The sequence below is a fragment of the Brachyistius frenatus genome, unplaced genomic scaffold, assembly GCF_029030835.1.
Source record: "Brachyistius frenatus isolate BFR_SWC_R1_liver_20210118 unplaced genomic scaffold, ASM2903083v1 Contig_190, whole genome shotgun sequence".
Lineage (NCBI taxonomy): Eukaryota > Metazoa > Chordata > Actinopteri > Embiotocidae > Brachyistius > Brachyistius frenatus.
This window is the reverse complement of record NW_027210789.1, coordinates 25,887-40,929: the sequence shown is the minus strand read 5'-3', so window position 1 is coordinate 40,929 and position 15,043 is coordinate 25,887. Positions and strand designations below refer to the sequence as shown.

The 15,043-nt window shown below is 41.6% G+C and overlaps 1 protein-coding gene across 1 annotated transcript in view; it reads left to right on the top strand.

The window, feature by feature from the left end:
* Nucleotides 1-15,043, top strand: part of LOC138632614 (collagen alpha-4(IV) chain-like) — a 26,240-nt gene extending 11,197 nt beyond the window's left edge. Inside the window, exons 13-47 of the mRNA XM_069718327.1 lie at nt 98-187; nt 412-456; nt 543-611; nt 698-742; nt 828-881; nt 1,174-1,237; nt 2,173-2,271; nt 2,566-2,738; nt 3,034-3,121; nt 4,228-4,379; nt 4,494-4,566; nt 4,916-5,022; nt 5,182-5,365; nt 5,449-5,520; nt 5,718-5,825; nt 6,356-6,574; nt 6,735-6,899; nt 7,066-7,233; nt 7,498-7,641; nt 8,117-8,227; nt 8,360-8,538; nt 9,299-9,362; nt 9,615-9,689; nt 9,836-9,943; nt 10,414-10,521; nt 10,807-10,878; nt 11,143-11,271; nt 11,919-12,026; nt 12,200-12,355; nt 12,445-12,552; nt 12,713-12,850; nt 13,010-13,126; nt 13,846-14,034; nt 14,160-14,443; nt 14,542-15,043. Coding sequence (XP_069574428.1) covers nt 98-187; nt 412-456; nt 543-611; nt 698-742; nt 828-881; nt 1,174-1,237; nt 2,173-2,271; nt 2,566-2,738; nt 3,034-3,121; nt 4,228-4,379; nt 4,494-4,566; nt 4,916-5,022; nt 5,182-5,365; nt 5,449-5,520; nt 5,718-5,825; nt 6,356-6,574; nt 6,735-6,899; nt 7,066-7,233; nt 7,498-7,641; nt 8,117-8,227; nt 8,360-8,538; nt 9,299-9,362; nt 9,615-9,689; nt 9,836-9,943; nt 10,414-10,521; nt 10,807-10,878; nt 11,143-11,271; nt 11,919-12,026; nt 12,200-12,355; nt 12,445-12,552; nt 12,713-12,850; nt 13,010-13,126; nt 13,846-14,034; nt 14,160-14,443; nt 14,542-14,802 — 4,326 coding nt within the window. The 3' untranslated portion in view covers nt 14,803-15,043. The remainder of the gene's footprint in view (nt 1-97; nt 188-411; nt 457-542; nt 612-697; nt 743-827; nt 882-1,173; nt 1,238-2,172; nt 2,272-2,565; nt 2,739-3,033; nt 3,122-4,227; nt 4,380-4,493; nt 4,567-4,915; nt 5,023-5,181; nt 5,366-5,448; nt 5,521-5,717; nt 5,826-6,355; nt 6,575-6,734; nt 6,900-7,065; nt 7,234-7,497; nt 7,642-8,116; nt 8,228-8,359; nt 8,539-9,298; nt 9,363-9,614; nt 9,690-9,835; nt 9,944-10,413; nt 10,522-10,806; nt 10,879-11,142; nt 11,272-11,918; nt 12,027-12,199; nt 12,356-12,444; nt 12,553-12,712; nt 12,851-13,009; nt 13,127-13,845; nt 14,035-14,159; nt 14,444-14,541) is intronic.

The window sequence follows — 15,043 nt, the reverse complement described above, 5'->3', positions numbered from 1 at the left end:
TGTGTGTGTGTGCGTGTGTGTGTCTGTGATGGTTATGTGCATATGTTCAGTATGGACGCTCCAGTAAATGTATTAATCTCTTTAATTCTGTCTTCAGGGTGAACAGGGCCCTCCTGGTCCACAAGGACCAGAAGAAGTCATAGAATTTCCAACAATTCCCCTCAGACAGCCACCCAAAGGTTACAAGGTGATGGCAAAGCCCTCATCTGTATTTAAATAAGACGGCTGATTTTAAACTCCTTGTCCTGACATATCCAATTTAATGCACGTCTTTCAGGATGTTTATGCCAACCCATTAATTAAAATCCATTGAAATAGCTTCATCATATTGTAGTGTAGTCTGATTTAAGAAGTTGCAAAACAAAGTTTGCTAATATTTTTTTCAATAATTTTGTCTTTTTTGCTTCTCAGGGAGACCAAGGGTTTCCTGGATCATGTGGACCAAAGGGCATAAGCGTAAGTCGTATTGTGTCAGTTAGCTTAAAAGCGTGTATAAGAGCGGGAGGATATTACTTGATTTGCATGTTTTTTTTTCTTAACAGGGTGGTAGAGGAGACTATGCTCTAGTATTTAAAGGAGAGCAAGGAATCCCGGGATTTCCTGGAGCTCGGGTAAGTGACCTCAATCAAACTGCACAGTAGTTGTAAACAAACGCATTCATAAAAACAAAATCATTTTCAGCGTATTGTTTCCATAGGGTTTTCCAGGACTTCCTGGAAGGACTGGACCAGTAGGACCTGAGGTACACCTGTCAAAATGATTATACCTTCTCTTATGTTACTGAACTTTGATATTTTTTCAAGTTACATACATGGATGTATTTTCAGGGTCTCTATGGAGAGACAGGACTTCCTGGTGTCATTGGAAGAACCGGGCCAAAAGTGAGTTTGTTTTAAACATCAAATGAATATGCATCGCAGATGGAAACACATAGCACTTACTTTTTTGCATCGATACTACAGCTCTTACAATTCGAGGTGTTCTGTAAATATACAAAGAAAATGAATAGAAACCATCTCTCCTTCTCCACTGCCCTCTGGTGGTTGCTCAGTGGCGCAGTTGCATTCATCAGTAATCCTTGGGTCACTCTTTTCACCTGTAGAAATAATGTGTGCATCAGTGCTGTTTTCTGTTTGTGACTATGGTTTCCATTTCTGTCCTTGCATCCAACAGGGTTACGCAGGAATTAATGGTCTCCCTGGTCCCTTACTCTTTCAAGATGGAAGTGATGCGAGAGGTGAGACCGCAGCAACTATCCAATCATTGAGCCACGTTTGGCACAGATTTTTTTTTTTCTTGAATTAAAGTTGTTCAAGTTATTTTTACTGTCCAGTGGAGTGCTTACGCTCACACACTTGGGGTTGAAAGTTTGCTGTGAAATTATTTTTATTTCAGGTTTTGGTCAGCTCACAACAGATTAGAAAATAGCATTGAATGACTGAAAGGTGTGATCTACGGAGCCCGGGAGTGGCCATGGAGAGACAAAAAGTGTAAATTGTGCGCACAATAGATATAATCCAAATATGTCATCAATTAGTCAGACTGGCTGTGGTGGCTAAGCTAACAACAACCCCCGTAACTAAGGACAGCTGTAATGAAAGGGATGTAAAGGATTATTATTAGTTAAAGGCAATTATCGATGATATTGAGAGCTTGTGGATTATATCCTTGGCAATATGCTAACTTTGAGGATACTATTGACTTTATAGTTGGTCAACTGACACTTAAAGCAGGTGCAGTGCACTTCATGCTTAGAGGAGAAAGCCCATGGTGCTGTGCTGTATCTCTCTATATAAACTTATCTCGTGCGCATGAATTAATTATACAGTATTGTGCACACGATTTTAATTTGTTTTTGTTCTATGGCCACTTCCGTGCTCTGTTGTTATCTTCAGCAGTTGCTCCAACCACTTATGTAGCATAATTTACCTCTGCATTGCCTACTTGCATGTTTCCACCAGTCATATAGAGGTGTCTTAATCCTTTTTGTAGAATGTAACGTGAAATGAAATTTAGATTCACTGCTTTGCTTGGCTACAACTCAGACCCCCCTTTAAGTTTGTAAATAATGACAATATACAACTAGTTAGTAGTTAATATGATAGTAAATAACCATAATTGCTGTATGAGAAAGACCAAGTATTTCTGAGTTGTTGTTTTTTCTTGTTTCAGGTGCTAAAGGTGACAGTGGGTATCCGGGAAACCCTGGACCCCTGGGGGAACCGGGGTTCATCGGCAGGCCTGGGCGTCCAGGCCAACCAGGGTCGTCAGGTCAGAGCTTAGTCTGTCTCAGCTCTTTAGATTTTAGGTTACTCCTGATATAATGTACTACATACTGTATATGTATTTAGTACATATCATTAATATTCATATGCCAAGCCACAACCTGACAGCAATTCACAAAAGGTACTGCTGTGACAGTAAATAGAGTGCTATGAATGAAGGCCCTGACCCCAAATCTTTTTGTTCTCTCCACCATCAGTAGTCTATGTTTTCATAGTGGGAAACTGACTGGCTTGATCCTCCATTATTTTAAGTTTCACATCATCTCTCCCACCGTTTTAGAAGGTGCAGGTCTGCCTGGTCTACAAGGTACCCCTGGTCCCAAGGGTTACAAGGGAGAGCCAGGAACATATAACAACTATGAAATCAATCCTTTGCCGGGACCCAAGGGAACTAAAGGATTTAAAGGACTTAAAGGTGCCACAGGCCTCCCAGGTCCTCCAGGTATATCTCTCCTCATTACATACCATAGACAGCAGCTTCTTATTTGTGTGAGTAAATCTTGCAAATATATTTATTTGAATAATTGTCAGCTTGTTTATGTTTACTTGAATGAGGACTTAACTTCTGGTTTGTGTGTCTGTGTGTGGGGATGGTATGGCACATGATCGGATCTGATTAGGATGTGGAGGTAATTAAAACATTTTTTGTGTCTGATCTCAAAAATAAACTGTTAATTTTTCACTCTAATTACTTGCAGAAATTTGTATTCACATTAATCAACATTTCTGGCTGGTTAATCCCACAGACCACTACTGTGAGCCTGGTTACCCAGGGGACCAAGGTAACTATGGACCCAAAGGATCTCCTGGAAACAGAGGACTCAAAGGAATTAAAGGTGATCTGTGACTATTTGCGTGCATTAATCACACAAATCAAGATTGTGTTTTTCTCTGTAACCATTGGTGCCGTAGAATCAGAATGGTAGAATTTTTTTTTTATTCTGGATTAGATAGATGGATAGAGGCTGATATGTATTTACTAATTCCTGTCAGTACTCTCGCTGTAGCATTTGGATCAACTGGATGCTTTTCAGAGAGTTACTGGGACATCCTGATGATAAGGATTTACAATAGTCCAGCCTTGAAGAACAAATACATGGACTTTTCAGCATATCTCTGAGACGGGATGTTCTTTATTTTTTCAATATTGCGCAGATTAAATAAGGCAGTCCTAATGACTTGCTTTATGAGATAAAGAACATATCCTTATCAAAAATGACTCTAAGGTTTCTCACAGTAGTCCTGAAGGCCAAGGCAAGTCGCTGGGGTGTTCGGGCAAAAAACAATAACTTTAATTTGTCTGAAGTAACTGGTCATCCAGGTCTTCATGTCCTCAAGACAATGGAAAGTATATAGTGTTTCCTAATGATATTTCCCAAGGGAAACATATATGAGGTGAAAATGATCGGCCCGAGCACAGAACCCTGTGGAACTCCATGACTAACTTTTGTGTGTGTGGAAGTCATCCTTGAACTGAACAATCCGGAACTTGAATCTGATGAATATGACTTAAACCAGTCTAGTGCACTTCCTTCAATTCCAATGACCTGTTGCTGTCTCTGTGATAAAATGTTGTGATTTTTGAAAAGTGAGGACAATTGGCCAGTCTTCCTTTACTTCGGGAAAGACATTCAACAGGCTGTTTGAGGAATATGACTTGGTTTTAGGGTTAAGGTTACAATTATGTTAAGGTTATGGAAAGGATATGGTAAAGAATATATTAAGAAGATATTATTGCATGCCATTGAGGATCCTTACAAAGATAGGAGTGTGTGCATTTGAGTTTGTGTGTCAGAGACAAAGACAGATTTATAATGCTTCTTAAGAGGTGTATGTGTATGAACAAGTGGGGGCAGATAAGAATGAGTTGTACAACAGAATGAGCTGTTTCTAAAGGTGTTGCATCATAGTCATAAATCTTTGCCAACCCTGTCTGCTATAGGTTGTGTAGGAGAATGTAAATGTGAGTCTGGGAAGGGGACTGTAGGGCCTCCTGGTCCACCTGGTTATCCAGGCCATCCAGGGTTACGTGGATCTAAAGGATTTAAGGGAGACTTTGGACTGAAAGGACATGATGGCCCAGAAGGACCACAAGTAAGTACAGCAGGACTTTTATAATTAAATATAATATCCTAAATTATGTCAAGTGTGTTCTTTGTAACAGCCACAGAAAGAAAGTTTTGTATTTGATTTAGTGTTTTCTTGCAGGGCTTTCAAGGAATTCCTGGTATAAAGGGATGGAAGGGTCAGAAAGGGGACTCTTATCTGGCAGATGTTAAAGGTAAGCACCTGTTAAAGCCTCACTTTTACTATACACAATATTATTATACAAACAAAGTATTGTCTTTTAGATATATAAAATGCTTTGCAACATTGACTCGAGAAGGTTGAGGAAAATTCTAAGTCGATTATTATTTAATTTCTGGAGTTCAGCAAACACTACAGTTAGACAACTAGTGCACACTGTATTCTGCACAGACTGCTCAGTAAAATAGCAGACTCAAAACATAACCTCTGGTTGTCTGTTTGTGAATATGTCAAGTAAGAAAGCAAAGATCCCTATTTTATGCATATTTGTAAGAATGGTTCTTAAACGCCTAGCATATATGATTTATTTTTGTTGTTGGAAGGTGCTAAGGGTGACCGAGGAGTCCCTGGATATTCTGGTCCTCTTGGAGAAATTGGTAGGCCTGGACAGGATGGCCCCAGGGGTCCTGTGGGAGACCCTGGACCACCGGTAAGTGTGTACATATTTTTAACTCTGTAAATGTAATTTATGGAACAAATAAGATTATTCATATTTCCATTGTACCTTGTTAATTACACTGCACATGTAAAAATCGTACACTTCACACTTTTGGTTCTACACTAATGATATGAAGTGATGTTTTCGCAGGGTACTGGATATGTAGGATTACTTGGTCCCAAAGGTTACCCAGGTGTTGCTGGACCCAAAGGATTTACAGGGGCTGTAGGTCTCCCAAGTCCTGGTCTTCCAGGACCCACGGGGGCACCTGGACCTAAAGGAAATCAGGGATTTCCTGGCACATCAGGAATTCCTGGACGGCCGGGACCTAATGGTCAGATCTCGGTGCTAATACACCTTTCCTATATTATGGGAGGTGTCATGGGATTAAAAATCTAACTCTATTTGTGTCACCAGGTGAACTAGAGAAATGTTGTGTTGAAGATGAGATTGGCCCACCTGGTCCTAAGGGTGATCCAGGTTCACCAGGTAAGTCCTAAAGGTGATACACATTATTTCTTAAAAAGTTATCAATGCTTCCTGTCATTGTACAAATTTTGTCTAAAGGCGATTGGCACATTGTTGGTCAATCCAACTGTTATGTCTATTGCCCTGGCATTTTTAAAGTTGACATGGTGTTTTTCCATGTAGCAATTCAACTTTAGTATTTAATTGGGCCATTGCAGGGATTCCAGGTGGGCCAGGAAGAGATGGTTCCAATGGAGCTCCTGGATACACAGGCCCTAAAGGCATGAAAGGAGATGATGGTGTAACTGGACCGACTGGACTGCCAGGTAATGGCTCTAATATTGACAAATACGATAATAGAATTGCTCAAAATATTTGTTTGTATGCGTATACTGAATGCTGTATGCTGAACAAACTATTATCCATATTGGATAATCCTGACCACCCTCTCCACCACCTGCTGCAGGGACAGCGGAGCACATTCTCCAAAAGATTCCTTCCGCTCCGCTGTCACAAGGACAGATACAGGAGATCATTCCTGCCGACCGCAATAAGACTGTACAATAACTCACCTCTGGCAAAATCCATCACACAACAATAACACTGTTGTCTGTGTTTCTTGGTTGTTTGTATATAATATATATAGATATATACTGTACTGTATATACTGTGCATTTTATATTTTATATTTTTTTACTGCTATTTTACTGCTATTTTATTGCTTTCTATTATTCTATTATTATCTTATTGCTTCCTGTATGCTGCTGTAGCAAAAAAAAAATTCCCCTTGGGGATTAATAAAGTAACTACCTAACCCAACCTAACCTAACCTATAGGTCTCTGTTATTTGTAAAAGGGCCTCCAGGTTTAAACGGGGATCCAGGTGACCCAGGTCCCAATGGAATTAGTTTGGATGGCCCTCCAGGCCTTCCAGGGATACTCGGACTCCCAGGCAGGAAGGGTGCCCCAGGAGAAGACCTTGCTGCCAGGCCAGGTGATACTGGCCCACCTGGTATACGTGGGGCTGTAGGGAAAGGGGGACCCCCTGGAATTTCTGGAAACCCAGGATCACCAGGTAAGATTAATTTCTATGTACATGAACACAAACAAACCTTCGGTAATTTAGATTGTAGTTAATGTGGCCTGTATCACAGGAAAAAAAAAAATCCCCCCTTCAACTTCCCATTATTTCTGTACATTCAGACTAGTTGACCATCGATATCTCTAAATTACAGGAATACCAGGCCAACCTGGACGACCAGGACCTAAAGGAGAGCCAGGGGCCTTTGGTGACCCTGGCGCCACTGGTCCTCCAGGCCCACGCTGTACTGAATTTGATGTGACAGGTCTACCAGGCCCTCCAGGACGTCGGGGAGACCCTGGACTGAGGGGAGAACCAGGTGAGTACACACAGCAGCAGTAATGGATGTGATGCTGTCACTCTGAATATGACTTAGAAATGTTGTCATGATAGATAGTATATAGTAATGCATAAGAGTGGATTTTGTTGGTGGCCACCATCTAACTATGCATATTTGTCTCACTGAATTTTATAATATTGCATAGGTTACTTTGGTCAGAAGGGTTCAAAGGGAGATATTGGTCGACCTGGACATGGAAGAACGGGTCCACAAGGTTTTCCTGGTCCTCCTGGTAGGCCAGGCCCAGCTGGACCAAGTGGCCCCTCTGGCCCCCCTGGAGATCCGGGAACTGATGGCTGGCCAGGACAGAAAGGTCAATCAACGGCCTGCTTTGATACGAATCTTCTTACTTGACCATTTGAAACCGTATAAACTCTTTCCAGTTTAAAGTCTAACAGGTGCTTCCATTGTAGTCCAGTCAGTTTGGCCCAAAACTGCATTTCCTATTTCATTCACACAGGAGCTAGTTGACCGTGAGCATGCTTTCATTAAATCTGTCAGCTGCACCTGCACCTCTCTACACTATTAAAATTATTCTGACCTGATTAAAACAAGACTTTCCTTTCCGTATATGTAGGTGAAGGGGGTTTCCCTGGCAGACCTGGTGCCAGAGGTAGACCAGGTCCCCCTGGACTTCCAGGACCTGAAGGCAAACAGGGAGAGAGAGGTTTCAATGGTGGCACAGGTTTCCCAGGAGATCCAGGACTGCGTGGTAAAAAAGGTAAGTCTGTGTATATGTAAAATGTTTCTGATAGCTAAACTCACCCTTGCAAGCAGATAATTACCGCATTTTGAAAAGCCCTGTACCTGTACTCAATCTTCAGATACAAGATAAATGTATGGTTACCACAACACAGTACATTCTGTGTGGGCATATTACAGTTTAAGGATTATTCAGAGATTTATTGTAATATGCAAAACACTCGACTTAACCAACATTTTTGCCTCAAATTGTGGTGTGACGCCACCATTAAGAACCTAAAACTAAAAGTAAAAATATATTGTAATTGAGATCCACTTGACCAGGTTGCTCACCGCACTTTTTAAACAGCTAGTATAAAGGCAACAGGAGTGGCTGATCAGCTACAATGATGAATTAGCAAAGCAACATGCTTTTTTGTTTATGTTATTGTATTTCACTTTGTGTACTTTATTCATCAGAAACAGCAAGAATTTCATCTCTGTGGTCTGTCCAGGTTTAATGGGAGCACCAGGAGCACCAGGACCAACAACGTTGGTGACCAATATAAAAGGCACAAAAGGAAGTTTGGGAGTGCCAGGGCCACCAGGCCAGCTGGGATATCAAGGCAACGGAGCTTTAACTTCTACATCTTTAAAACCAAAACAAAATGTTTTAATTAGTTTCACTAAAAAGACACATTATAGATTGTTACTGACATTGTAGGATGACAATCTTTAAAAAAAAAAATCCCATACAGGGCCAAAAGGCGCAAGGGGAACACCAGGTGATTCAGGGCCTGATGGATGGCGTGGTCCACCAGGATATAAGGGTGTCAGTGGTACTCCAGGCAGGACAGGAATACCAGGACCTCCTGGGCCCCCTGGAATTAAAGGTTTCTTTGGTCCAAAGGGAAATCCTGGGCATGGTGGAGATCGGGTACACACTGAACTTAATTTGTTGTCATTATATGTTAGTGACAGCTGCCTCTTATTATCTGTTCAGATTATACCTAGAAGCCCTAAAACCTGCTGCCAATTGCATCACATTTCTTAAATGACCAAATCATGTAATTACACTTTATTAAAATGACACACAAAATGTGTGAAAAGCGACATAATTTCTGATCATTCCAGTTGTCTGTAATGCACAGCCATTCGCTTCCATGTTTGTCCGCTTTTCTGATGACTCAATCGTGGATTAAGTTTTGACTAGCTCTAGATGGTATATGTCGTCTTGCCTACACTTGAATGTGGCTTTATGTGTACATTTAGGGGGCGGCACAGTGGTGCAGTGGTTAGCATTGTCACCTCACAGCAAAAAGGTTTCGGGTTCAATTCCGGGCCTTTCTGTGTGGAGTTTGCGTGTTCTCCTTTGTGCCTGCGTGGGTTCCCTCCGGGTACCCCGGCTTCCCCCCACCGTCCAAAAAACATGCGTCTCAGGTTAATTGGTGGTTCTACAAATTGCCCTTAGGTGTGAATGAGCACACTTTGTTCTTTGTTTTCATCTGTCTATAAGTGTTGGCTCTGTGATAGACTGGCGACCTGTCCAGGGTGTACCATGCCTTTGCACAAAGTGAGCTGGGATAGACTCTTGCCCCTCCCCCCCGTGACCCTGTTCATGATAACGCAGGTATAGATAATGGATGGATGTACAGCATAGGTGTTAAATCATTTGAATGTGTTAATGTATGCTATAGGGAGATCCAGGGCCCATGGGAGATGTGGGTATCCCAGGGCTACCAGGATTTCCCGGCGCCAAGGGTAAGTCATAAGATACGGTAATGTTCTTTTGTTTTACTGGAATTTATAGCGAGTTGCATTTTGTTCAGAATAATTGCTTTTTTCAAGAGGATGTAAATTCACAGCAGCTTGGATAACACAATTTTATCTATTGACTCAAAAACAAGATAAATTGTTATTATAAATTGGAATACAATTGAGTATACATATAAAGATCACTGTCATCAGGCTTTATTCATTATGTTGGACGGAACCTCTTCAAATCTGTTCCAGGTGATCATGGACAGTTTTATGGACAACCTGGTCCACCAGGACCCAAAGGATTGCCTGGGGAGGACGGCCCCATAGGTGAGTTAAGAAAATGACACAATATTTCTTCAAATGATTGAGGACGGACTAGAGTATGTTGTCTTGCAGGAGATTTGTATATTTCCTTGTCTACATACAGTGAATTGACATACCACTACAAATACATTTATAATCATTTTCTCAAGCACCTAGAGGGATCCCGGGAGATCCCGGTGACGCGGGACCCAGGGGTGGGCCAGGGTACCCTGGAGAAAAAGGCATTCACGGGCAATCAGGAGGACTAGGAGGACCAGGTGATTTTTAGTAAAGATTTGGATCTGAAAACTAATGCATTGCAGCAGTACTGTGGATGAACGGATGCTGCTGATGCTGATGCTCACCTCTGAACCATCACATGCTGACTCACCATCAGATTCAGGAGAATAATAACAACTTGCACCCTCTTCTGAGTTGTCAAACTCTTCAGAAAGAAATAAAATGCTCTGTGCATGGTAACATTATTATTTATTCTTATGTAAAATGCCTTAAAGCTCTCTTCTGTTGACATACATTAAATATGTAGAGTTGTTCAATGGCCATAAATCAGCTTTAAATTTCCACAATCTTAAAATTAAGAATTTTGATCTGTATATTTGCTCATCTGACCTCAAAACAGGGATTCCCCTCTTAAATGTTACAGTTCTGTTTATTCCCCCAAGTAATTCAAATGTTGTGCTTTATGTAAACATGTTGAGGTCTTTGATGTATGTATGTGTATCAACAGGCTACCCTGGGCCTCCTGGCCCACAAGGTCTTCCAGGTCATCCAGGTCCTCCAGGTGGTCATGGAGGTTTGGGACCACCAGGCCCACCAGGCCCGTATGGGTCTCCAGGTACTAACTGTTGTCCATTGTTTCTCCCATCATGGCATTGGCAGGGCACATACACATTAAGTGTATGTTATTTATATTGGCTGGTAATGGGTGTCACCTCGTTTGATTGCTGTATCAAAGTGGCCAACAAAGAAGTCAAATTTTTGAAGACATGTAGAAAAACGGCAAACATTTCCTGCAAAAAAAAAAAAAAATCTTGTGATACCTGGTGAAAATGATGATGATTTTGAGTGTTAAAAGCATCCAGAGATATAATTCTTGTGTTGTATTGTGATTTTATGTTAGGCCCTCTTGGACCACCAGGTCTGAATGGACTGCATGGGCTTGGCGGTCCAAAAGGGATAAAGGGAGCAAATGGTAAGAGGGATAAAACCTTGTACCACTGGCATTCATTTTTGTTTATATAGGATAGAGTAAATTTGTCTGCTTGGGAAATAGCCTTAAATAGGAAGGCAGAAGTTTAGTATCAACTGCACCTTGTAAAAAAAATCGTATTGTTAACTGAAATCGTACTAAAAAGCGTTATTGTTACTCGTGTCATTACATCAACTCAGTACATGAGTAAATGTGAGCACATGCTACGATGTAATACTGTTATATATGTACTCAATTATAATCAAGGCAAAGGTTATCCTGGCCCTCCGGGACCAGACGGTTATCCTGGAGACAAAGGTCTCAGGGGCCCCCCAGGACTTCCCGGGTCCATTTTTCCTGGCCCTAAAGGCGCAAGGGGCCTACCTGGTGACACAGGTATTGCATCTGTTATTATCAATAATATCTTTACTGCACTTGTATATAATGAACAATATTCATTTAAGTAAATAAATACTGATTTAAATACACGTTGTGTCACATGGGTGTACACTTTTCAAAGGTTACAGTAAAGCTTATTTTAAAGGTTTAGTGAGTGGGATTTAAGGGGATATATTAACAGAAATGGAATAGATGTTCATAGTTCTGTTTTCATTAGTGTATAATCACCTGAAACTAAGAATCATTTAATGAGCCCTTTATATCTACAAAATGAGGTGGTCCCCTTCCATGGAGCACCCCATGTTGCACCGCCATGTTTCTACGGTAGCCCAGAACAGACGAACCAAAAGCAGGCTCTAGAGAGGGTGTTTTGCATATTTTGGGAGTGTGGCAGCCACGTAGACTCTCTTACATGCTTGGAAGGGACGTTCAGTTGGTTGCAATCTGCAACCTCACCACTAGATGCCACTAAATCCTACATACCGCTCCTTAGTTAATAACTCCAAGTTATTGTCTCTTCACAGTCTAAGTCAATTTCTTGTCTGACACGTCACTTAGATTGTAGTGTTTTTACTCTCATTTCCTGCACTCTTTGCTGTTTTCATCTCCATTTATTGAGTTTGGTTTTGAATTTCATCTATTAGGTCCCCCAGGTTTTCCAGGTGATCCTGGTGTCCCTGGCAACGAATGCCAAACACCTTCGCCAGGACGCTACGGAGATCCAGGATATGAAGGACTTCCAGGACCCTCTGGTGTGTGTGTGTGCATACTCATGTTATTTTGTTTGTCTGTTTTGTTCTCCATCCTTATGTGGCCATATGTAGTACAGAACCTTGTGTGGATTTTTTTTTTGTGCATGTTACTGTAGATATGTCGCCATTTTATGTATTTGTCCATATTTGAGATTTTGTATAATTTTTTTTAGGACCTGTTGGACCGCCTGGGGCACCAGGCGGCATCATCTTTTCAAAAGGAGACCTGGGGCCAAATGGCGTCCCCGGGTTACCAGGTCGTAGGGGAAATAAAGGCCTCCCCGGATCCCCCGGACCTGACAACCACCAAGGGCATCCAGGACCAAAAGGTACCTTTCAGTCCAAAACTGATGCCACCGGTATTGTACAGTGCTGAAATTCACTTAAACACACTCTAAATGGGACTGCACTTTGACAGGTGAAATGGGGCCTGCTGGTCCACATGGTCCTTGGGGACCCAAAGGTCAGAGAGGTTTCCCTGGGAATCAAGGCCGCAAGGGAGATACTGGCCCAGATGGGAATCCGGGTGAGTGGCAGTGTAGCTAAAAAATGGAAAGATACACATATACTGGCCTACGTTTTCTTGTTTCACTTTCATGATTTTACAATTTAATCAAGACTACTGAAATGACATGACAAGGGCTCCTACTCTAAATCTGGTAATCAATGTATTGTGTTCTTTCTAGGTCTCAAAGGTGACCGTGGTGAGAGCATCTCTATAACACCAGAGTTTCCTCCCCCCGGACCCGCAGGACCACCTGGTTCCCCAGGATCTGATGGAGTCCCAGGTGACGGTGGTCATCGTGGGCCTCCAGGACGTAAAGGTAAGCGAACCTAATGTTCTCTTTGTGCTGTAATATGTGCAAGTTTGTGCTCCGTGTCTGTACAAAGCTGTGTTTTGTGTTTGTTTTTATTTTCCTCAGTTTCCTGTGCAGGTCTTTGTGTATATAAAATGCTTCTTTGTTTTTGTCTGTGTGTTCCAGGAGGGAAGGGTCCCACAGGATCTGTGGGCCTTCCTGGCAGACCAGGTCCTCCTGGTCGTAATGGTCCAGATGGAGATCCTGGAGAATTTGGTCAGACAGGATTTACTGGACCTCAAGGTGAATAATCAGACCTCAATCTTTGCTCTGTTTAATGTATTGGCCAGAAGGCCAACATACAAGACATCTGGTAAATACAAGAAACTTCCCAGACTGATAACTGCCAGTTTCCTTAGATAAGATGCTGAGTTTATGTCGATCTAGATCAAATCTTGGACATTCACTCAGGGCTACAGACATACAGGGCTACAGGAGATCATTCCTGCCCACTGCCATAAGACTTTACAATAACTCACCTCTGGCAAAATCCATCACAGTACGATAACACTGTTGACTGTGTTTCTTGGTTGCTTGTATATTATATGTATATTATATATATATAGATATATACTGTACTGTATGTATATATATATATATATATATATATATATATATATATATATATAGACTGTGTTTATTGGTTTGTTGTATATAATATATATAGATATTTAATGTACTGTATATATACTGTATGTACTGTGCATTTTATATTTTATATTTATATTTTATATTTTTATTGCTTTTCTATTATATTATTCTATTATTATTTTATTCTATTGTTTCTATTATTGCTCCTGTATGTATGCTGCTGTGGCAAAAAAATGTCCCCTCGGGGATTAATAAAGTATATACCTACCTACCTACCTACCTACCTAATGTGGATATTTCATATCTCTTCCTCACTTGTATCCTCCTTTCATGTCACCCACTTGCTTTTGTTCAACCTCTCCATCTTCCAGGTATCCCCGGTCTCGTCGGTGATCGAGGCCCGCCGGGCAATAGGGGGGGATTGAGGTCCGGCTTCCTTTTGGTTATCCACAGCCAGTCAGTTCAGGTGCCACAGTGCCCTGCAGGCAGAAGGCAGCTTTGGGTGGGTTACAGTCTTATTTACCTGGAGGGACAAGAGAAGGCTCACACACAAGATCTGGGTAAGTGTCTGTATAAAGTGTTCATTTTGCTGTCATTTTGAAATTAGTTTGGTAACTTCAAGGTTTTGGAGAAGGTTTCTCTCTCTTTTACCATCTCTGTCTTCTTTTACCTCCTCTCATTGTAGGCCAGCCGGGCTCCTGCCTCCCTGTTTTCTCCACCATGCCGTTCTCTTACTGCAACAAAGCTGCCTGTCACTATTCCAGTCGCAATGACAAATCTTACTGGCTTTCCACCACGGCTCCCATACCCATGATGCCGCTCTTTGGCTTGGAAATTAGAGACCACATCAGCCGCTGTGTGGTGTGCGAGACATTTTCACCTGCAGTGGCTTTTCACAGCCAGGACTATACAGTCCCTGCATGCCCACCCGGCTGGCGGAGTTTATGGACGGGGTACTCTTTCCTCCTGGTGAGTGTGATCAAAAGCCTATTTGTATAAAAAAAAAAAAAAAAAAAAGATCCATCAACTCTTGAATCATTGTGTACCTGCTGCCGTCTTGTTTTCAGCACACGGGGGCAGGTGATGAGGGTGGGGGCCAATCACTGAGTTCTTCTGGTAGCTGTCTCAAGGATTTCCGAACTCATCCCTTCATTGAGTGCCAAGGTGCGCGGGGTTCCTGTCACTACTTTGCCAACCTATACAGCTTTTGGCTGACTACTGTGAGTCAGACAGAGCAGTTTATCGCCACAAGGCCTGGCACCATCAAAGCAGCTGACCAACAGCGACGTAAGTCCAGCCAGTGCAATGTCTGCCTCAGAGAACAATAAAGTACCTCTTGTCTCTTTTAGTTGAAATTTGAATTAATGTTTAACGTTAACGTTTTAAGACAGTCAATTTAAAAAAAAAAAAAAAAATCTTACACAGGTTTATATTTGATCATCTTTGATGATCTGTCATTATTTTCAATGAGGTGCTATTTTTAATGATAAAATAGCACATCCTGGTAGATTATCACATGCTATAAATTAAGATTTTATTCTGTTAACATTTTACATGCTACTGTGGAAA